Below are 24,494 nucleotides of genomic sequence, written 5' to 3'. Positions count from 1 at the left end.
GAGAAGTGAAGAGGTTTTTAAAAGTGAAGCCTCAGTCTGTGCTCTGATGAGGCACAGGGAAGATTGATTTCAGGTTGATGGGATCAAGGAGACTCAATGTTCATTTTGAGTCTGTTTTAAGTAAGTTTGCTGACTTATTTAATGTTGTCTGTGTCCTGGAAAGGCACAGAGAATCTGTGATAGTGTATCACAGGAGTGACTGTGGTTTGAAGTCACTGGATAGTCCAAGTTTCAGACTTTGGGAACCAATCCCAGCTGGACTCACAGAGATCCATTGAAGTAACAATTTAAAAGGAGCAGAGGAAGAGGTTTTAACTACTTTAAGTAAAAGAAGTGATACTTTAGAGAGTTTGATTCATGTCATTCTAGTATTGTAACTGTTAATAAGAATACCTCTAAGTGAAACATCTTTTGTAACCACCAAGCTTGTGCCTGAATAAACTTTTTACATCAAAGCCTCTGTCGTCTATAGACTCCCTCAGCACAACTGCGCTACCATTTTAACACCGAATAAAGTAAAAGGCTTCCTCTGAGCTATTGGGTGGTTGAGCACTTTTATAATCTAAAGGTGTCTCTCCACACACTGGTGGCTGCATTTCCACTAATCGGTGGCAGTTATCTTTTATTATTTGGGACATCTATTCGTTATTAATTGGGTCTTCTAGGTTACCCTCCTTCACAGCATCTAATAATGCTAATTGTAAGGCCACCCTGAGTCCCTCCTTGGGGGTGAGAAGGGCGGGATATAAATGCATGTAATAAATAAATAATTTTTAAAGATATTCCATTTTCCTATAAAAACACTATGACTTTGGAACACACTCCCCAAAGACATCCACTTGGCACCCATGCTGCTCCTGCTTCGGCACGCGGAGAAGGCTACGTTATTCTCTTGGACTTTCTGTTCAATTTTCCAGTGTCTGAACCTAACTGATTGAATTGGTTGTGGCCGTTTCAATTTGGCGGTCCTCCTGCTGCTGTTTTAATGTTCGGTAATTTAACACAGTTTAGTTTCTGTGGAAGAATTTACTTATGCTTTATTGGCTTGTTTTTATGATACTTCTTTTGTAACCTACTCTGAGCATGCTTGCCAATAAGTATTTTTTTAAAAAATCGTTTGTGTGCAGTTGTGTTTAAAAAATCGTTTGTGTTCAGTGTGCAGTTGAAAATAATTAAGACTCATGATGAGCCATCTGGTTTATGCTCTCCACCAGAGTGACAAAGAGCCATTGGACTGTTTTAAAGCATAATAATAATAATAATAATAATAATAATAATAATAATAATAATAATAATAATGTGATTTTGTGATACAAAATCTAGCATATCTATTTTGTTTGCTGTGTCATAATAAAATAATAATAATAATAATAATTTTATTTTTATACCCCGCCCCATCTCCCCAAAGGGACTCGGGGGGGCTTACATGGGGCCAAGCCCAGGCAAAACAGACAATATAAAACACAACAATAACACAAATCAATCAACAATAAAGCAAGTCATAAAACAAATAAAATCATATAAAACAAACATGCTTGATAAAGCATATTTTCCATGGAGTATGTTCTTGTATCGCCTACTTACGAAACTAGGCTGAATGTAATATTTTTTCCAAAGTAGCTCCAAACTCGCGTTTCTGTCCTACTTGGGAGACACATTTCCCCTGTAAATGGAATCCTTGCTAGAGATAAGGTAAAGGTAAAGGTTTCCCCTGACGTTAAGTCCAGTCATGTCTGACTCTGGGGTTGGTGCTCATCTCCATTTCTAAGCCAAAGAGCCAGCATTGTCCGTAGACATCTCCAAGGTCATGTGGCTGGCAAGACGTCATGGAGCGCCGTTACCTTCCCGCAGGAGCGGTACCTATTGATCTACTCACATTGGAATGTTTTCGAACTGCTAGGTTGCCAACAGCAACCTAGCAGTTAGCCAACAGCGGGCGCTCATTCTGCTTCCGGGATTTGAACCTGGGACCTTTCGGTCTGCAAGTTCAGCAGCTCAGTGCTTTAACGCACTTTGCCACCGGGGCTCTAGAGATGCATCTATTCAAATGTTGATCTCCTGCAAACAAATACATTCAAAACACTCCAGGAATTATTCATTGGATTATTCGTGCACCTAATTGGTTTCCCCTTTTGCAATTTCCCCCAGGCATTCTTGGTACAGCCAACGGTAAAATTATTCTTCAGTTCTCCAGCATACCAAGATGCATTTTTAAAAAAAATGTTTGTAGGTTGCATCTGGTCACAGATTTCCAAGCTTCATTTTCTCCATAAGTCCAGCACTTTAAAGGGAGGGTATGTTGTTTACGTTTCAAAATCAGCAATACACCAAAAAGGGATATAATACAAGGGCAGAGAAAATACACTGTGCCATACAGAGGCCATGCTGGTCTTGGACAGTGGGCAAGGCTCTAAATTCTTACTTGCCCCTCTCTTCCTATTATTCTCTGCCTGATTTTCTCTCTGGAGAGAGGCTATCCAAGTCAGGCGAGGTTTTTTGGCAGGGAATTGAAAGGGATGCAGAGCCAAACTGCAGTTGATGAAGGAGAGTCCTGGGTAAAGAAGGCAGCTGGCGATGGATTGAATCTGGCTCCCGATAAACGAGGAAAACCATTAGGAGAGGCAGCCTGAATCAAGGCATCCGGAAAAACGATTGACCTGCCAGGCCACAGTAAGCGGTTCACTCGCTGGAGCAGATAAGGGGAGCAATGATAGGCTCGTGGCACTTTTGTGTGCCGCACGTGGCTCAATTTGTGCCTCTTGGGTGACTAAGCAAAGAGGGGGCGGCGGAATGGAAGAGACTCCGCATAATATGGCAAGCGCTGAAACCTGATACCTGCCAGCCAAGGATGCTCTTCCTAGAGACAGTTGCAGGAGAATCTAGTTGATACTGCAGTTGTGGCACAGGCTGGTTAGCAGCCAGCTGCAATAAATCACTCAGGCCAAGAGGTCATGAGTTCGAGGCCAGCCCGTGTCGGGGTGAGCACTCGACAATTAAAATAAAAATATAGCCCTTGCTTGTTGTTGACCTAAGCAACCCGAAAGATAGTTGCATCTATCAAGTAGGAAATTTAGGTACCACTTATATGTGGGGAGGCTAATTTACGACACCATAAAAATCAACCAGCCGCCGTTGGAATGGGGGCGTTGCCGTCGCAGTAGATGATGAAGCAGCTCCTCCCCCTGTGGCCGGAATCAAGAATACCCTCAGGAAGCTGGAAGCTGGAGAAGGTTTAAATTGCCTCTGCGTCTGTCTCTGTCTCTGTCTCTGTTCTATGGCATTGAATGTTTGCCTTATATGTGTACAACGTGATCCGCCCTGAGTCCCCTTCGGGGTGAGAAGGGCGGAATATAAATACTGTAGATAAATAAATAAATTATTATTATTAATGATGCTTGTGCACCCATATTTTCCTGCTTTACCAAGGGGTCCAGAATAAGATTGCCATCTGTTAGAAATGGCTCAGCATTTCTAGTCATAGAAAAATACTGTTTGATGAACATGTGGAATATTACTAGCATCTGGGTAATGACTGTAAAATACCCAAGAGCATGTGGCAATGACGGAGTCATAACCATATGAGGTGTATGGCAAATAATAGTAATAATAGTAATAGCTTTTTTAATATCCCACTCCCTCTCTCTGCAGGGACTCAGAGCAGCTCATAACAATATAAAATTCACAGAATACATAATGAGGCAAATAAATATTTCAAATTAAATACATGATCAACAGTAACCAATTACAATAGTTAATCAAACTATAATAAACAAAAAAAACAGGGTTACATCAGTCACCTGTCAGCAGATGGCTATAAAAGGGGGATGAAAGGTTCCATCTTTCTCTCTCCTGTGTGACTCATTGTGAGTATGTCTATTTTGCATCTGACTTTTTGAGAATCTGATTGTTTGAAAGTGGATCTGCGTATCCTGACTGTACATTTGTGTATATTGTAGTGGTGAAGATTAAAACCTCCAGATATTTTGGATGAAAACCTGAATCCATTAGGCTGTTAGGAATGGTGGGAGTTGAAGTCCAAAACACCTGGAGGGCCCAAGTTTGCCCATGCCTGATCTAGGAAGTCCTGGCTTGCTCACCTTTGCCTTTCCACTCACTTTAGACATATCCCCACTGAGAGACCAAGCCATGCTGGCTTTCTGTCCCTTAAGCACCAAGACACAAAAAAAAGGCTGAAGGATTTCTCCACCGTCAGAAAGAGCCACGCCATTCAGTTCTGCACCCACCTTTTCTTGCTTTGCTGTGGGGTCCAGGGTGAAGTTGCCATCGGCATCCAAGGCGCAGGTCACTCCGCAGAACAAGGAACCCATGGGCAGCCCTGCATCCATTAGTCCCATGCAGGCGGCATTCAAGCAACTCGCAAAAAGCTGTAGGGAAGAGGCTTTGTTAAGGAGAAAACAACAAGAAGGGCTATAGAGGGCCATTATCAATCTACAGCATTGGAAAAAGTGTTTGAAGCACAATGAGGGTATTCTCCCAGTTCCAACACAACAATTATTTGTGCACACTTTAACAAAACCTTGGACACACTCTTTTTCATGAAGACAGGAGCAGAACTGAAGACAATCTTAACAGATTAGAGAGATGATTAGCCAAAACGATCAAAACGAAGATCAGGGACAAATGCAAGATACTCAACTTAGGCAGAAAAAATGAAATGCAAAGATACAGTATGGCAGGTGCCTGGCTCATCAGTATGTGTGAAAAAGATCTTGGAGTCCTTAAGGAGGTAGGTGAACATGAGCCAACAATGTGAGGTGGCAGTTAAAAAAGCCAATGGCATTTTGGCCTACATAAATAGGAGTCTAGTGCCTGGGTCTAGGGAAGTCGTGCTACCCCTCTATTCTACCTTGGTCAGACTACACCTGGAGTCATACTTTGTCCCATTCTGGGCACCACAACTTAAGGGAGATGTTGACAAGCTGGAATGTGTCCAGAGGGCAATTAAAAGGATCAAGGGTCTGGAGAACAAGCCCTATGAGGAGCGGCTTAAATTGCTGGGCATGTTTAGCCTGCAAAAGAGAAGGCTGAGAGGAGACATGATGAGGGACATCTATCAAGATGGGAGGGGAAGTCATAGGGAGGAGGGAGCAAGCTTGTTTTCTGCTGCCCTGGAGACTAGGATGCGGAACAATGGCTTCAAAGTACAGGAAAGAAAAGAGATTCCACTTGAACATTAGGAAGAATTTCCTCACTGTGAGATAGAGCTGTTCAGCAGTGAAACTCTCTGCCCCAGAGTGTGGTGGAGGCTCCTTCTTTGGAAGCTTTTAAGCAGAAGTTGGACGGCCATCTGTCAGGGATGCTTTTCATGCAATTTTCCTGCTTCTTGGCAGAATGGGGTTGGACTGGATGGCCTGCCAGGTCTCTTCCAACTCTATGATTCTAAGTCGTTTTACATTCCCTTAAACCGCTCATCCTCTGACAAGCCAGAAGTCTTTTAGCAGCATTAGCATGGAGAGTATGAAAGAGGACTGGAGAAAATTGGGTGAAAGAAAGAAAAAGTAATCCCTGGATGCATTTTAGAATGAGCCTTTAGGTGGTATCAGGAAGCTTCAAAATAATTTTGTTCATCTCTGCCAGACTGAGCTGACCTGGTTATTTCATTTGATATGTGCATTAGTTCTGAAGCCACATTGAACTGCCTATTCTCCCTCTCCTTGTTCTTTCCATGTTATTTCTCTTCCTGGCACCAATTCTTCTGTTAAAAGAAGTCACATCCAGGAACACACTGGCTTTATTAACTAAGGGATACCTGCCCTGCGTTCTGATTTTTAATTCTGGGTGGGAAAAGAAGGGGCGGGGGGGAGACAAAGAGGCCCAGAAGCAGGGAAATGAGTCATTGGAGCTTCAAAACATGCTAGAAGGTGATTCGGCCAAATCCCCCGCACTGTTCCTAGCTTCAAGGTAGCCAGCACATTTTATTTTTATTTATTTATTTATTATTCAAACTTATATGCCGCCACTCCCCTAGGGCTCAGGGCGGTTTACAAGAACAGGCTAAAATCTAACAATTTAAAAGCATCTTAAAAACATCTTTAAAAACATCTTTAAAATATCCTAAAAGCATCTTTTAAAAATATCAATAACAATTTTAGGACACAAAAGGCACTCAGCGGGAAGGAAATACAGAAGAATTCCTACCTGTAAGACCCACTTGTTTTTTTTAAGCCTTACCTTGCTCCCATTCTGATACTGGTACAGCATGGCTGTAATGGCCGTCTTATGCCCAGCAGGAAAGGGCCCATTTCACCCGAAATGAAGCATCTCTGAGAGCTGGCAATTCACTCATCAACCGTCTTTCTCCTTTATGCCTGCTTTCCTAATCTTATTTTCAATCAGAGGCAGCTAACACCTCCCAACAAAGGATGCCCCCCAGACAGGAAGCAGCCAGGCATTGAAGCTGCAAGGTTATTCAATGCTAATCAAGATGGCCAATTGCAACATTCATACTTGTCTCCTTCTTTCTCACACTCTGGAAATTCCACAGATATAAACCCCACTTGCCTAGTTTCCAACAGAGCTCACAACCTCTGAGGGTGCCTCCCATAGATGTGGGCAAAACATCAAGCGAGAATGCTTCTGGAACATAGCCATACAGCCCAGAAAACTTGCAGCAACCCAGTGATTCCAGACATAAAAGCCTTTGACAACACACAAAACGGAGTATTCCTTGCCTTAGAAAAGTCTACAAAATTATTTGGTTGTCATAAGTCAACAGGCGACTCAAAGGCACATACACACACACAGAAAGGATCTACACTGCAAAATGTGCAATGGTTTGAGTCCTAGATTAGGATTTGGGGAGGCAAAAGTTTGAATTTCTACTCAGTCAAGTTAAGTAGAAGGCAAACCACCTCTGAATGAATCTTGCCAAGCGAACCCTAGGATAGGGACATCGTAAATCAGAGCTGACACAATGTTTATGCAAACATCATCACTGTTTGCATAACGGTATGAAGCAGCACAAGTAGGCAAAATTGACTGCTCCTATCTGCAAGGAACCTGCAGACTCAGATTACCAAATCCCCTTTTTGGAAGATGTCGAGGGAGAAAAGTAATTAAAGGAGGCCAAGTCTCAGGTTGGCAGGATGGAGCGACTTGCTTTGGGCTGTCATGATGCCACAATGACTAACCAGAGGTGGGAAGGAGGCCCGTGGGATGCCAGAAAACAACGGCAGTCGGTGGATGGGAAGAGCCGCATTAAGGATGTTCAAATCCTGGGGATTTGCTACTGATCGTAAAACCAGTGTTCAGTCCAACCCCCAGAGGAATGAAGGCTCTACAGATCTGCTCCCGGGAAGAATGCATATACAGGCACTCCCAATCTATATATATAAAAGGGTAATGAAATTTCAGCCTAGGACAAAACAAAAAAACTACACATCCCAGAAACACTAAATTTGGCAGCACAACCCCTCATCCATGCCTCTACGTTCATACAACAAAAAGAAAAGAAAAATAAAGTCCTAATTAGAGAGAGAGGAATAATTGTTTTTATCCAATTGCTGCCAGTTACAAGGCCAAGCTCCGCCCACTTGGTCTCCTAGCAACCCACTCAGCCCAGGGGACAGGCACAATTAGGCCTCACTTAGGCCTCTTCCCCACTGCCTATAAAATACAGATTATCAGATTTGAACTGGATTATATGGCAGTGTAGACTCAAGGCCCTTCCACACAGCTATATAACCCATTTATAATCTTATATTATCTGCTTTGAACTGGATTATCTTGACTCCACGCTGCCATATAATCCACTTCTGTGTGCAGTCGGACACAACTGGACTTAATGTCAGGAGAAAACCTTTACCCTTTACCTTAACTAACACCAATTCCTCAATACTTTATTTCCCATACCACCATACTTTGCCACAGCAACGCGTGGCCGGGCGCAGCTAGTCTTCTATATATATATAAAAGGGTAATGAAATTTCGCCCTAGGAGAAAACAACAAAACGACACATCCCAGAAACGCTAAACTTGGCAGCACAACCCCTCATCCATGCCTCTACATTCATACAACAAAAAGAAAAGAAAAATAAAGTCATAATTAGAGGGAGAGGAATAATTGTTTTTATCCAATTGCTGACAGTTAGAAGGCTAAGCTCCGCCCACTTGGTCTCCTAGCAAGCCACTCAGCCCAGGCGACAGGGAGAGTTAGGCCTCACTTAGGCCTCTTCCACACTGCCTATATTTTATCTGATTTGAACTGGATTATATGGCAGTGTAGACTCAAGACCCTTCCACACAGCTTATAACCCATTTATAATCTTATATTATCTGCTTTGAACTGGATTATCTTGAGTCCACACTGCCATATAATCCACTTCAGTGTGCATTTTATACAGCTGTGTACAAGGGGCCTCATATAATCCAGTTCTAAGCAGATAATATAAGATTATAAATATACAGTAGAGTTTCACTTATCCAACATAAACAGGCCGGCACAACATTGGATAAGTGAATATGTTGGATAATAAGAAGAGATTCAGGAAAAGCCTATTAAACATCAAATTAGGTAATCATTATTGCAATATTTTATGTGCTTCTACTGTCTGTGTAGATGAAGAAGTACCCATATGCAGTGCTTGAGCACACACAATAAAAAAAAGTCTGTGGCCCTGAGAAAACAGAGGATTTGGCAGACTTTGGTGATGGGAATACTTTGTTGGGAGGGGTTAGCTGGCCCTGATTGTTTCCTGTGTGGAATTCCCCTATTTTCAGAGTGTTGTTCTTTATTTAGTGTTCTGATTTTAGAGATTGTATTGGTCTGTTTTATTATACCACAGTAATTTTTATATATTCTGATTTTAGTGTTTTTGAATACTTGGAGCAAGATTGTGTTCATTTTCACAGTTCACAGGAACACAATAATAATAATAATAATAATAATAATAATAATAATAATAATAATAATAATAATACGAATAATAATAATAGTAATGATAGTAATAATAATGACTTTGGTAATACACACTGCTTCACTCCCTTTTCAGCTTCCTTTCTGGAAGAATCCTTTACTGGGAGGTGTTAGCTGGCCCTGATTGTTTCCTTTGTGGAATTCCCAATTTCCCTGCTTTCAGAGTGTTGCTCTTTATTGACTGTCCTGGTTTTAGAGATTATATTGTTCTGTATTATTCTAGCACAGTAATTATTTCATATTACAGTAGAATGTCACTTTGTTCAATTTGATGTTTAATAGGCTCTTCCTTAATCCCTCCTTATTATCCAACATATTTGCTTATCCAACATTCTGCCGGCCCATTTATGTTGGATAAGTGAGACTCTACTGTAATATATTGTATATACATATAATATTGAAAATATTATAAGGTACCATAATAAAATATAATAGTAGTAATAACACTATTATAATTGTATATTTATATTACATGTAATACTGCTAATAATATTGCAATATAGTGTTATAGTACAATACAGTAATATATAATGCTTATATTGTGCAATGCTAATAATATAATGTATGTACATATAACTTGTAAGCCGCCCTGAATCCTCTTCGGGGTGAGAAGGGCGGGATATAAATGTTGGTAATAAATAAATAATATATATAGAGAGAGCTAGCCTATATAGAAAGAAGGAAGAACTGAGCCATAAGGGAATCTCAAAGCCTCTCACTCATGCTGCTCTGCATTTCCAGGTTAATCAGCCAGCATCAGCAAATGGAAAGAAGGCCTGGCAGCTCTCGTTATCCAGGGCTGACTAACGAGGTAAAGAAAGCCTAGGGAAAAGAGACGATGAAAAGCCGAAACTTAAGAGCTGGAGGAGGGTGAACACTGCAAAGCAATGGTATGGAATCCTGGGAGTTTGAGTTTTGCAAGGTCTTCACCCAAAGAGTGTGGGTGACTCAACAAACTTCCATAGCATTGAGCCCCCACAGTTAAAAGTGGAGTCAAACTATATTAATTCCAGTGTGGATGCAGCCCAAGTTGGTGCTTCTTTGCAAGCACTTTGTTCTCCCGCCTTTCTCCTGCCAGGACGGATTTTTTATAATTAAAGGAGAGGAAGAAATTATTATCCCTCCATAACGTTCGCAGCGAAAAGCAGTCAGGGATCTAAATTAATAGACCCCCGATTAATTTGGCTGTAATTTCCTCGCCAAGTTGTGAAATCAGTCCTGGCCAAGTGCTGGGGGAACAAATGAAGCTGAATCAATTCTCTCAAGCATTAGACATTCAGATTTAATAAAACCCCTGCAGCCCCCGGAGTTAATCTTGCCTGTGCCGCAAAGAATGCGAAGCCAGACACTATAGCAGTACAAGTTCTTACAACACCGTGGGCAATTTTTTGATATTTTGGCATCAGGAGAGACTCTCTTTTGGCTGATCATGATCCCCCCTGCAAGCCAAGTCTATTGGGATAACAATCACGCAGGGATTTCCTCTATTATATTCTAGATGTCTCACAAAGGTCTGGGATGACAGGAAGGAGCTGCGTGGGTTGCTGATCCATAGGACTGGGACAGTTCCTTGGCTGATGTTCAAAGGCTTTGGCCTCCCCTGGACCTCATCCACATTCATCCCAACTGTCTCCTGCTCTTTAGATAATGAAATGAGCATGTACATATCTTCTCCCTCTCTCCTTTCTTCTTTCCTTGCTCCCCCTTTCTTTCTTTCTCCTTCCTTTCCTCTTTCTATTCCCTTCTTATGCTCTCTTCCCTTCTATTTATTTTCTTAATTCCTTCCTTCTTTCTTCTCCTTTTGCTTTCTTCCCCTACCTCCCTTTCTCCCTTCCTTTCTTCCTTCCCTTCCTTCCTCTCATGCACATATCACTTAGCAAAAGCCAAGCTGGTTCACTCCTTTCTTTTCCCAGTGACATCACAGAGGGCCACTTCACCTAGCAACAGACAATCCTTCACTTAGGCACTGCCAAACTATTTTATTCCTTTTCTTTTCCTCTGTTCAAGGTCCAACATGTGGATGGTTTTTTTAAAGTTAAGGCCCCACAATTATTTTCAAACAGGCACAGGTGCAGGGCCTGAGAATGTACTTGCTTCTGAAACTCAAGGCCTTCAAGGTCAGTCACGAGAGTTGGAATCATCCTCTCCAGATAAGGAGTCTAGTGAAGACAAATTGATGAGAAATTCTCATGGGAATGCACCTGGTGACACTGACCTAAGCCAGGAGGCTCATCTGCAAATTCAACCAGATAGCCAGCTTCGCAGGTCAACACGCCTTTGTGGGAAGCAAAAGTTCCAGGGGAGACATAATGCTTTCATGTCTGTTTATTAGTAGCTAACGGGCACTGCTCTTCAGTTCAGGCAACGTGGCTTTTAGGTTACAGCCAGGCCTGGGTTATCTAGTTCTTGTCTTGGTTTTGGGATTCAAGTATTCTGGGAGTTTTTCAATGGTCGTGTTGTGTACACTTGTTCAAATTTTGCTTATGGGCCAAAGTTGCTTTTGGATTTTGGGACTATTTTTGAACTGCCTTGCTTTACAAGAGACATTTGATTGCTGACTTCTTGGATTGTATTTCCTTATCTCTGCTTTTAACTCTATATCTTTTGTGTGTTTTTTTTTACAATAAACTGTTTGCCTTTACTCTAGATTCTGGTGTGATGCTCACGTCATCGATGGCTTCACAGATAGCAGGGCTGTGGCACAACTGGTTAGTAGCCAGCTGCAATAAATCACTACTGACAGAGAGGTCATGAGATTGAAGCCCGGGTGTCACAAGTGGACGATGAAGTGGCAGCTCCTCCTATGGCCGGAATCGAGCATACCCTCATGAAGCCAGAAGCTGGAAAATGTTACATTGCTCTGTGTATTTCTGTATGTCGTATGTCTAATGGCATCGAATATTTGCCATGTATATGTGCATTGTGATCCACCCTGAGACCCCTTCGGGGTGAGAAGGGTGGAATATAAATACTGTAAATAAATAAATTAAATAAATACAGGTCTGGGGTACGACAGATGGATAACAAAGGATCTGTGTGCAGGTCTGGTTCAGATCCCTCAAGTCATGAAGGAACTTTTGTGGTACAAACCAACATATAGACATGCATGCTTTGATTTTTATAGAAAGAGATGGGGAATGATATCATACAGATGTCAAGAAATTCTACAAAATTTCAAGTCTGAACAAAAATATAGCCCATTGTAAAAGGTGGGGAGCAAGGTAAGGGAAAGAGAGGGTGGGATTGACAAGACTGTGGGACCATCGAAGGAAGGGACTGGTTTATACTGGGGGGTGTGAGGAGGACCATGGATACTCCTGCATTTTGATAAAGTCCTCTTTTGTCTGCAACCTCAGACGCTTGGTCTCCAAAAAAGAATCAGATCAGATAGAAAAACACCCCTATTTCCTCCTGGACATAAACTATTTTTTTCTCTCCCGTCCTCAGCAGTTTACCAATGGCTCTAGATTTGTCTGAGTTTTATGTGTCTCGAGACCAGCAAAATCCCAACAAACAGCAAGCACATCCCAGACAGACGCTAACATGCCCTCAGGTAGTTGTCTCCTCCTTTGCCCACATGGTTCCCAGCCTCTGATTATATTGGCCATTTCCATCCACATTCCAGAGCCCCATGTTGCCTGGAGGATATTAATGCCATCTCCACAGGACCTGGTTTTACTTTATGGTATCAGAGACATATGGCTTGTAGCTTTGTTTCTTTTCAAACTGAGCTGGTAAAAAGATTTTCTTGCAGTTCCATGCAAGAAAGTGTAGCATGGCATTAATATTTTTCTTTCATAGAGGGTTCGCAGTCAAGGATGTATATAGCCTTTGGGCCAAATCAGTCTGCCGGAGGTCTAGCTCCTGGCTATCATGTTCTATTTAAAAGGGCAGAAGGAAAGGAAGGTGGATGAGGAATAAAAGCAAGCAAGCAAGAGGAAGAGCTGTCTTCCAATGGCCTCTATTCCAACAGGGTTTTCATAGAATCATAGAATAGTAGAGTTGGAAGAGACCTCATGGGCCATCCAGTCCAACCCCCTGCCAAGAAGCAGGAAATCACATTCAAAGCACCCCCGACAGATGGCCATCCAGCCTCTGTTTAAAAGCCTCCAAGGAAGGAGCCTCCACCACAGTCCGGGGGGGGAGAGTTCCACTGCCTAACAGCCCTCACAGTGAGGAAGTTCTTCCTGATGTTCAGGTGGAATCTCCTTTCCTGTAGTTTGAAGCCATTGTTCCGTGTTCTAGTCTGCAGGGCAGCAGAAAACAAGCTTGCTCCCTCCTCCCTATGACTTCCCCTCACATATTTGTACATGGCTATCATGTCTCCTCTCAGCCTTCTCTTCTGCAGGCTAAACATACCCAGCTCTTTAAGCCACTCCTCATAGGGCTTGTTCTCCAGACCCTTAATCATTTTAGTCGCCCTCCTCTGGACACATTCCAGCTTGTCAACATCTCCCTTCAACTGCGGTGCCCAGAATTGGACACAGTGTGATTCCAGGTGTGGTCTGACCAAGGCAGAATAGAGGGGGAGCATGACTTCCCTGGATCTAGACGCTATACCCCTATGGATGCAGGCCAGAATCACGTTGGCTTTTTTAGCAGCCGCATCACATTGCTGGCTCATGTTTAACTTGTTGTCCACGAGGACTCCAAGGTCTTTTTCACACGTCCTGCTGTCGAGCCAGGCGTCCCCCATTCTGTATCTCTGATTTCCATTTTTTTGCCGAAATGAACTATCTTGCATTTATCCCTGTTGAACTTCATTTTGTTAGTTTTGGCCCATCTCTCTAGCCTGTCAAGATCGTTTTGAATTCTGCTCCTGTCTTCTGGAGTGTTAGCTATCCCTCCCAGGTTGGTGTCGTCTGCAAACTTGATGATCGTGCCTTCTAACCCTTCGTCTAAGTCGTTAATAAAGATGTTGAACAGAACCGGGCCCAGGACGGAACCCTGCGGCACTCCACTCGTGATTTCTTACCAAGATGAAGACGACGCATTGGTGAGCACCCTTTGGGTTCGTTTGCTTAGCCAATTACAGATCCACCTAACCGTAGTTTTGTCTAGCTCACATTTTACTAGTTTGTTTGCCAGAAGGTCGTGGGGAACTTTGTTGAAGGCAAGGAAAAGATAAAGGGATGGTCCTCTTCCACCATATAAACTCCCTTCTCCCTCCCTTTCTTTCTCTTTATTTACAGGGCACTTTATTTACACACACACATACATACTTTGGATAGTATAGGGAAGAGTTAACATCCTTGTAGTGTTTGATTTGCTGTCTGTGCCCCTGTTCAGAAAATTTCCCCTCACTTTCTGTCCCTGTGATCATTGGATTTTGAAAAATGTGGTTTGTTGTGGAAACAAGGATTGGTGATAAAGCTTCAGTGGAGATCCCTTTTCCCCATGATAATAACTCTTCCAGGAGTTAATTTCCCTTCGGAGGGCAGATTTCTCTCACGTCCTGTTGTGTCAGCCCTCAGTGTTTGTAACTCAGGGACTGCCTGTATTACGGAATCTAATAGGCAGATAGAAGCTGTTTAATGCAGATGCAAAACAATCCTGTGGTTTTCTGCCCATAAATCTATATATATAAAAGGAGAATGGCATCGCTCCACCGAGCAAAACAACCAAACTAAAGGCCCCCCAACCTAGAAAATTGACAACACAACCTCTCATCCACATCTCTACGTTCTTACAAACAAACTACACATTCCTAACCTCCATGGGGCCAAAAAACCCCCAAAACCCGGAATGCTCCATGTGTGCATGCCCAAGAGGCCAGCCCGTGCACACACAGAACAATCCACACCCCTCCCTCCAACGGCCGCTTCCGCGCGCTCTCATTTGCCCCCCTCACACACCGTTGCCATCCTCCCCACCATTCCACAGCCTAATACTTCTCAGGAGGAGCAAGGTGGGTTCAAAATGCCCCCCTCAGGGGCCTACCCAATGAAAAAACTACTCAAACCCCACTGAAGATCCCCTTTAAACTCCCCTCCCCCTCCCTGCCACTGGACTCACCAAACAAGTTACGGCCCATTTCCTTTCCTCCCCTCACAACTGCAAGGCCTGGCTGATCAAGAAAGAATCCCCCCCCCCCCCAAGCCAGCCTTTGAAGCTCCAAGGCCATTCCGTACTCATCACTCTCTTATCTCAGGACATTAAATAAAGATCAACACTCTAAAAACACAGCTATTCCATCCAGGAAACAATCAGGGCCATCTAACACCTCCCACCAAAGGATTCCCCCCACCCCCCAGGCAGGGAAGCAACCAGGCTTTAAAAGTACAAGGCCATTCGGTACTCATCACTCTCTCATCTCAGCACAGAAAATAAAGAACAACACTCTGAAAACAAAGGAATTCCATCCATGAAACAATCAGGGCTACCTAACACATCCCAACAAAGGATTCCCCCCCTCAAACAGGGAAGCAGCCAGCCTTTGAAGCTCCAAGGCCATTCCGTACTCATCACTCTCTCATCTCAGGACAGTACATAAAGAGCAACACTATGAAAACACAGGAATTCCAACCAGGAAACAATAAGGACCACCTAACACCTCCCAACAAAGTATTCCCATCACCAAACTCTGGCAAATCCTCTGTTTTCTCAGGGCCACAGACCGTACAAGCACATAAAATATCGCAAACAACACCACTCTGAGCTGCTGAACTTCTTCACCGAAAGGCCACAGGTTTGAATTGGGGGAGCGGAGAGAGCACCCACTGTTAGCCCCAGCTTCTGCCAACCCAGAAGTTCGAAAACATGCAAATGGGAATACATGAATAGGTACCGCTCCGGCGGGAAGGTAATAGCACTCCATGTAGTCATGCCGGCCACATGACCTTGGAGGAGTCTACGGACAACGCCAGCTCCTTGGCTTACAAATGCAGATGAGCACCAACCCCCAGACTCAGACACGACTGGACTTAATGTCAGGGAAAAACCTTTACCCCTTACCTTTAACTACCACCAATTCCTCAATACTTTATTTCCCATACCACCATACTTCGCCACAGCAACGCGTGGCCGGGCACAGCTAGTTACATATAAATAGCTTCTGGAGGATTTGGCCAATCTAAAAAGCACTAAAAAAGACTCTGGAGCACTGCTGCCCCCAATGGGCCACAATCAGACATTTGCATTCAATCTTTACCACCATCACCAAACAACAATAGTATCCCAACTGGGACTAAGGCAGTGGTTCTCAACCTGTGGGTCCCCAGATGTTTTCAACTCCCAGAAATGGGACTGGATGGCCCATGAGATCTCTTCCAACTCTATGATTCTATGAGAGTGCAGATGAGCTCCCTCTGTCAGCTTCAGCAGCTCTCCATGTGGGGACATGAGAAAAGCCTCCCACAAGGATGGTAAAACATCAAATCATGCAGGTGTCCCTGGGGCAACATCCTTGCAGACAGCCAATTCTCTCACACCAGAAGTGACTTGCATTCTCTCAAGTTGCTCCTGACACGAAAAAATTCTATTCTGCTTTATCCCTCTAAAAAGAGACGCAAAGAAACCACCATATATACCCAAGTATATATACCCCCCTTGGCTTATACTCGAGTGAGGTTCCTGGCCGGCTTACGTTCGGGTCGGCTTATACTCAAGTAACCAGAGTTGGACAGTCTTATCTTAATAAGTCATTATTATCTTAAATTAGTTTTATGTAAATATTCAAAAACATTTAACCTACTGATGCCTCAATAAATGTAATTTTGTTGGTACAGTAGAGTCTCACTTATCCAACACTCGCTTATCCAACGTTCTGGATTATCCAACGCATTTTTGTAGTCAATGTTTTCAATACATCGTGATATTTTGGTGCTAAATTCGTAAAATCAGTAATTACAACATAACATTACTGCGTATTGAACTACTTTTTCTGTCAAATTTGTTGTATAACACAATGTTTTGGTGCTTAATTTGTAAAATCATAACCTAATTTGATGTTTAATAGGCTTTTCCTTAATCCCTCCTTTTTATCCAACATATTTGCTTATCCAACATTCTGCCTGCCTGTTTATGTTGGATAAGTGAGACTCTACTGTATCTATTTTTATTTTTGAAATTTACCAGGAGCCGCTGCATTTCCCACCCACGTCTAATACTTGAGTCAATAAATTTTCCCAGTTTTTTGTGGTAAAATTAGGTGCCTCCATTTTATATTCAGGCCGGCATATACTAGAGTATATACAGTACCGCTAAAAGCAATACAATATGTCATATGAAACCTAAAAAACATAGGGACATTAATGGAGAATTAAACATCAAAACTTGTCCTTGGGAGCATGTTCACGATAAGGAGAACCCCCTTTCACCATCTGTTGCACTGAAAGGATACTGAACCAGCATCTGTAATGACCTGAAGCACAATCGTGATAGAAGATCGGGGATGTAGGGTACCCAGAACCACTGCTTCGCATGTCTTCTTGATCATCTGCTCTCTGCTTCTTTCGTAGACACCTGGAAAAGGGGGACAGCAAAAAGTGAATCTGCACTGTATAATTAATACAGTTTGACACTGCTTTAACTGCCATGGCTCAATGCTATGGAATTATGGGAGGAGGCTAAAGACCTTGTAAAACTGCAACTCCATGATTCCATAGCATTAAGCCATGGCGGTTCAAGTAGGGTCAATTTGCATTAATTCTAGGGTGCCAACAGCCATATTATCCTGAACACACCCAATCATGGAAGCTAAGCAGGGTCAGGCCCGGTTAGTACTTGGATGGGAGACCACCTGGGAATACCGGGTGTTGTAGGCTTAAAAAAAACCTGACTAGTTATCAGATTGACATGACGACAGATAACTAGTACCGGCTAACCTCGCTCTGAGGACTGCTTGATCTTTAAGACCTCCAGGTCCTCCGGGACAAAGATGGAATTATCGGAGTTGTAGTTTGGTGAGACACCAGCACTCCTTGGCAGAGAAGGTTGAAGACCTTGTAAAAATACACCTCTTAGGCTTCCATAGCTTTCAGGCATAATAATAATAATAATAATAATAATAATAATAATAATAATAATAATAATAATACTTTATTTATACACCGCCCTATCTCCCGGATGGGACTCAGGGCGGTTTACAGTCATAAAAGCAAACACAAACATTACATAACAACATAATACACATTATTAAACAAAGTAAAATAATACAATTATAACAATAAATCACACTTACATGACCAGATCAAGGGGACGGGAACCATAAAACCAATATATTAAAATGTATCATTTTAGGCTAGGGAAATCTTGTGCAATATATTCAGGCCCAGAAATCGGCGGTAGTCCAATGTAATTACTCAAAAACCTGCCGACACCACCAGGTCTTCAGTTCCTTATGGAAATTGGATAATGTAGGGGATTGTCTGATCTCTTTTGGCAATGCATTCCAGAGCCGGGGGGCCACTGCCGAGAAGGCTTGTTCTCTCATCCCCACCAGCCGCACTTGAGACGTGGTGTCAAACTGAAGTAATTCGACAGTGCAGACTGCACTCAAAGACTGAAAGCAATCATCTTCCTATGCAAGTAAGGTTTCTCTCTCTCTCTCTCTCTCTCTCTCATACACATAAATATATATATACACACATATACATAGATACATAAATAGATACACACTCACACACAGGTCGTGCCTGAGTTACAAACATCCGACTAGCAAATGGGGTTGAAATAACAAGAAGTGAGAGAAGTCTAACCCTCGGAAGGGAAATTCATTCCTGGAAGAGTTATCATGGGGGGAAAGTGTCTCCACTGAAGCTTTCTTACCAATCCTTGTCTCCATAACCATCTAAATTTTCCAAAATCCAATTAACACAGAAACAGAAAGTGAGGTGAAATCTTCTGAACAAGGGCACAGACAGCAAAACAAACCCCACAGGGGTGTGAACCCTTTCCCTATGCTATTTAAAGTGTGTGTGTGTGTGTGTGTGTGTGTGTATGCATGCATGGAGTTACAGTTTAAAAGTGTACCTGTTCTGATTTACATTAACAGAACCTATCTTGTTTATAACTTTGGGACTACCTGTATAGATCTTATTGCCTTACAAAGATTTCTATGACAAGCAAAAGGTGGTCCCTTTTTGTTGTTGTTAACAGGCACTTCAAAAACCACTCCAGTAAATAAGCCCTAAAGGCATACATTCGCATTTCGTTTAATCCTAATACCACCAAATCTGCAAATAAGATCAGTAGCACTTTAATTTTTAGGAAAAAAAAGAAAAGCGATTTGTATCCAGGCAAAAAAAAAAACTCTTTTTGTTTCTTAATTTAATTATTCACAGCAAATCAAGACCCCCTGGAGGCTTCAAGGCATTGAAAAGTCTCAGCAGGAAGAGAGAGAAGTAAGATGAGAATTTCATACTTTTGGCCCCCCTCTGATAGCAGCAATTTTTTGTTTCGAGGCTCCCTGCAGAGGGAACAAGATAGCCAGATGGCATCGCTGCAGGATTCCAGATGGACCACTTGGTTGAATTCATAACAGCTCAGCTCACCTTTTGATTGTGCGGGTTTCAAGCTGAGAAGGAGCGGGAAAAGGGACTGGTGAGAATGCTAAATGTGTTGTTGTATGCCTGCCAGGCATCTCCAAATTGCATTATGGTGTTAAACTGCATTATATGAGTCTCCATCAGGCATTGGGAAAACTTTGGCCCTCCAGGTGTTTTGGACCTCAACTCCCACAATTCCTAACAGCTGATAGGCTGTTAGGAATTCTGGGAGTTGAAGTCCAAAACACCTGGAGGGCCAAAGTTTGCCCATGCCTGGTCTACATGGACAAAATAATGCAGTTTCCTACTACATTATATAGCACCATAGATGGATGCTAGAGATCCAGAAAACCACGCAGGAACAATTAAATATGTGCTTTTCTGCTGTGCTCCAGAGCCTCCAAGATCCTCAAATTTGGGCACAAAACACTGCTGTTAGGTAAAAAAAAAAGTACTAAAACCCAGTGGGTTGGCTTTATTGAACAACCAAAACCAATAAACAAAAATAAACAAAAATTGCTCCATAGTAAGAATATTCAATTGTTCTTATATGTTAACATGCCTGCTGCTCCAATGTAAAGAAATCTGTGAGAGATAGCTGTTTCTAGTACAGATTTTCGCAGATTTAGGGTGCACCTACATTGTAGAATTAATGCAGTTTGACACCACATTAACTGCCATGACTCAAAGCTATGGAAACATGGGGGTTTGGTGAGGCACCAGGTCTATTTGGCAGAGAAGGCTAAAGATCTTGTAAAACTTTATCTTCTGGGATTTCACACCATTGAACCACAGCAGTTAAAGTGGTGTCAAATAGTATGAATTCTACAAACTGACCATCTTGCAAAAAGTGGATACTAGAAAGAATATACAAAAGCTTACTGGCACAACCTGGGGATCACAACCACACAGTGAAGACATCTGCCCTTGCGCTTTGCTACTCTGCTGCTAAATACACATGCCCAGTGTGGAACACATCTCACCATATTATCACAGGATGTCTACACTCTATACCACTGAAGAAATTATATTGTTTAGCCAGTATTGCACCACCTGACATCCGTCAGAAAGTAGCAACCAGGAATGAACGGAGCCAGCATGCCAATGCCTTAAATCAAGAAAAAGTTTCCTAAGACCTACAAAAAAAACTCGCAAAGACACCTCAGCAAGTGAGAGTCCAAAAGTAGCAGGTTAAAACCCAGAACCTCAATCCATGGCTGATACCAGATGAGAGACTCCCTCCTGGACACACAGAAGACTGGGCGGCTTGGAAGACGCTGAACAAACTGCGCTCTGGCACCACAAGATACTGAGCCAATCGTAGCAAAAGGAGCTACAAAAAGCAAACAATAGATCACTTACTACAATGCAACTAGAGCCCTGCCACATGCACAATGGAAGACCTTCTTACAGCGACACCAGAGGCACTCCAAGTGGCCAGTTTCTGGTCAAAGGACATTTAGTATAATGCCAAGGTTTTTTTTTTACTTCATTTCTGTTTTTAAATACATTATAACTCTACCCTCAACTCGCATCTGACACCAAAAATAAATAAATACTGCTACACTGCAGATACACCCTAAGAGTTGTAGCCAAAGATGTAACCCTTCCAAGCTCAATATAATAATCCCTTCCCAAGCTCTGTGGTTATAGGTAAGGTAAAGGTTTCCCCTGATGTTAAGTCCAGTCGTGATCGACTCTGGGGGTTGGTGCTCATCTCCATTTCTAAGCCGAAGAGCCGGCGTTGTCCGTAGACACCTCCAAGGTCATGTGGCCAGCATGACTGCATTGAGCACCGTTACCTTCCCGCCGGAGCGGTACCTATTGATCTACTCATTTACATGTTTTCGAACTGCTAGGTTGGCAGAAGCTGGGGCTAACAGTGGGCGCTCATTCCGCTCCCGGGATTTAAACCTGGCACTTTTCGGTCTGCAAGTTCAGCAGCTCAACACTTTAACACACTGTGCCACCAGGGACCCCTGTGGTTATAGGATCCCTGCAAAATTGGGAAATGTAAGTAAGAAGCCATTTTATCTGGAAAAATATTTATTCGGGAATGCGTATGTCCTCTAGGTAAAGTTTGACATCACTTTGACTACTATGGCTCAATGCTATGGAATCCTGGGAGATGTAGTTTGGTGAGACACTAGTACTCTTTGGTACAGAAGGCTGAAGAGCTTGCAACACGACACCTCTCATGATTCCATAGCATTGAGCCATGGCAGTTGAAGCTGTATGAAAATGTATTAATTCTGCACCATCAGTGGTTCAATGTGTTGCTGAAGCCTTTTATGGCCGGGATCACAGGGTGTTGTATGTTTTCCAGGCTGTATAGCTATGTTCCAGAAGTATTCTCTCCTGATGTTTCACCCACATCTATGGCAGGCATCCTCAGAGGTTGTGAGGCATATACCTCACATCCTCACATCTGAGGGTGCCTGCCATAGATGTGGATGAAACGTCAGGAGAGAATACTTCTGGAACATGGCCATATAGCCCGGAAAACACACAACAACCCCGTTTGTGGTTCACTTCTGCACAGGAGAATCTAGAATCAAATCCGTGAAATACACTATGTGACACAATTTTTGTTCCTGGGTTATAAATGTTATTTCCTAATTGGTTCTATCACAAAAACATGGAAAAGGTTTATTAAACTGCAACACATTTTGCGATAGTTTTTCAATGAATATCTCCTAGATGCAACATAGTTTGTGGGAGCCACATAAATGAAGTTTCTGGAGTATAACAAATACTTTCAAAGTAAGTACCACACAATTAAAAAGAAATAACACTTTCAAACCAGAAACAGAACCTTTTTCAAATTTTGTTAAATAGTGTAATCAAACCCACAACGTCAAACCAACAAATGTGGAGGTTTGACTATATTTTGCAACAGACGAGGCTCTCACCAGGTAAGCCCACTTTGGGCCTCAGCATGACTTCCAGGGTGGCTTTATCATAGATTTCTTTGCTGACCTTGACTTCTGAAGGCCCGTACACACCAGCCAGGACTGAAGTGTCTCCTAAAAACACAAAAAAAAACTGTGGACAGGGGAAACATGATGGATCGGCTTATTTAAAAGCAGAACAATATATCTAAAGAAACACATAAAAAAGAAAACATTATATAATGGAGTCAAATTATCCTTAATGTTGTTGTTGTGTGCTTTGGAATACCATAGTTTCCTAGTCATGGTGACTCTGAGACGAAACTATCACAGGGTTTTCTGGCAGGTTTTGTTCAGGAGAGGTTTGTCATTGGTTTCCATTGAGGCTGAGAGAGTGTGACTTGGGCAAGGTCACTCGGCGGGTTTCATGACCCAGTAGGGATTTGAATCCTGGTATGCCCTGTAGATTTAATAAGTTTGCCTTTAAGTGTCACGGCTAAATGCTAAGGAATCCTGTGAGTCGTAGTTTCACAAAAACTTTAACCTTCTCTGCTCTATACTGTTAGTGCCTTATTAAACTACCACTCCCAGGATTCCAAAGCATTGAACCATAGCAGTGGTGTCAAACTAAATTGATTTCACAGTGTATATGTCTCCAGAGTTGTAGATTATTATTATTATCATCATCATCATCATCATTACAGTAGAGTCTCACTTATCCAACACCCGCTTATCCAGCATTCTGGATTATCCAATGCATTTTTGGAGTCAATGTTTTCAATATATCGTGATATTTTGGTGCTAAATTCATAAATACAGTAATTACTACATAGCATTACTGCGTATAGAACTACTTTTTCTGGCAAATTTGTTGTCTAACATGATGTTTTGGTGCTTCATTTGTAAAATCATAACCTAATTTGATGTTTAATAGGCTTTTCCTTAATGCCTCCTTATCCAACATTCTACCGCCCCGTTTATGTTGGATAAGTGAGACTCTACTGCAGGGGTCCCCAAACTTTTGAAGCAGAGGGCCGGTCCACAATCCTTCAGACTGTTGAGGGGCCGAATTATCATTGGAAAAAGACAAAGCCAATTCCTATGCATACTGCACATGTCTTATTTGTAGTGCAACAACAACAACAATGAAAAAACAATACAATATTTAAAAATGAAAACAATTTTAACCAACATAAACCTATCAGGATTTCAGTGGAAAGTGTGGGCCTGCTACTGGCCAATGAGATAGTCAAGTTAATTAGGATTGTTGTTGTTGTTGTTGTTGTGTGCCTTCAAGTCATTTCAGACTTTGGCCGAGCCTAGGTCTAAAATTAATTATTTATTTACTGCATTTATTTACTACATTTATATCCCACCCTTCTCACCCCAAAGGGGACTCAGAGCAGCTGTATGTACATACAATATATTATATTATTACCATAACACAATATTAGCATTATATATTACTATACTGAACTATACCACTATACTATTATATAATATGTAATATATAACATATAATTAATATTATTATATGGTATTACTATTCGTATTATATTGTATGACATAATATTATATGTATATACAATATATTATATTATTAAGATTGATATAAAATATTATATTATAAAACTGAGGGCGGGGGCCAGGTAAATGACCTTGGAGGGCCGCATCCGGCCCCCGGGCCTTAGTTTGGGGACCCCTGCTCTACTGTATATAGGTTATATGAGGGAGAGCTGACTTAGAATGGGGTCCTGTTGAAGGAGCTTCCCATCTGCGGAAACGGGGGGGGGGGGGGGCTATATAAGTATGATGATTATTATTTCCTGCTTTTCGCTTTTAAAAAAGTCTCAAAGCAACTGACAATCAATACATGCCTGACCTAGAGACAGCCCGAAATAAGGGCGGAAGGGGGATTTATTATTATTATTAGCCAGGGCTGACCCTGCATCCAGGAAGCGGAGCCATCAGGACGGGAAAGCAGTCCCTGTTCACACACGATCCGGCGCAGCGAAGGGAGATCGCCGGAATCGCACTTCTTCTGCTCTGTCTCCATCGCGCCAATCCACCCACGTGCCTCACCGTAACGCTTCCGCATCCGGGGTTTTTACCGATCAGCCTATGATAAGCCGCTTGCTGCCAAGCTCCGCCCACCTTTAAAGCGAAAGGCATTGAAACGAG

At 42.3% G+C, this 24,494-nt stretch overlaps 1 protein-coding gene, 1 long non-coding RNA gene and 1 pseudogene across 2 annotated transcripts in view; 2 read left to right on the top strand and 1 right to left on the bottom strand.

The window, feature by feature from the left end:
- exosc5 (exosome component 5) overlaps positions 1 to 24,418 on the bottom strand; it is a 45,991-nt gene extending 21,573 nt beyond the window's left edge. Inside the window, exons 1-4 of the mRNA XM_003222852.4 lie at positions 24,258 to 24,418; positions 22,335 to 22,448; positions 17,277 to 17,398; positions 4,245 to 4,385 (exon numbers count right to left, since the gene is read on the bottom strand). Of these exons, the coding sequence (XP_003222900.3) occupies positions 4,245 to 4,385; positions 17,277 to 17,398; positions 22,335 to 22,448; positions 24,258 to 24,411 (531 nt within the window). The 5' untranslated portion in view covers positions 24,412 to 24,418. The remainder of the gene's footprint in view (positions 1 to 4,244; positions 4,386 to 17,276; positions 17,399 to 22,334; positions 22,449 to 24,257) is intronic.
- LOC134293822 (uncharacterized) lies at positions 4,383 to 11,934 on the top strand. The gene is made up of 2 exons (XR_010000783.1): positions 4,383 to 9,825; positions 11,583 to 11,934. It is a non-coding gene; the product is annotated as an uncharacterized LOC134293822 (long non-coding RNA).
- LOC134293879 (5S ribosomal RNA) lies at positions 17,592 to 17,700 on the top strand (annotated as a pseudogene).
- Positions 24,419 to 24,494: the final 76 nt, after the last annotated feature.

The sequence above is a fragment of the Anolis carolinensis genome, unplaced genomic scaffold (genome assembly GCF_035594765.1).
Source record: "Anolis carolinensis isolate JA03-04 unplaced genomic scaffold, rAnoCar3.1.pri scaffold_10, whole genome shotgun sequence".
NCBI lineage: Eukaryota > Metazoa > Chordata > Lepidosauria > Squamata > Dactyloidae > Anolis > Anolis carolinensis.
This window is presented reverse-complemented; position numbering and strand designations above follow the sequence as displayed.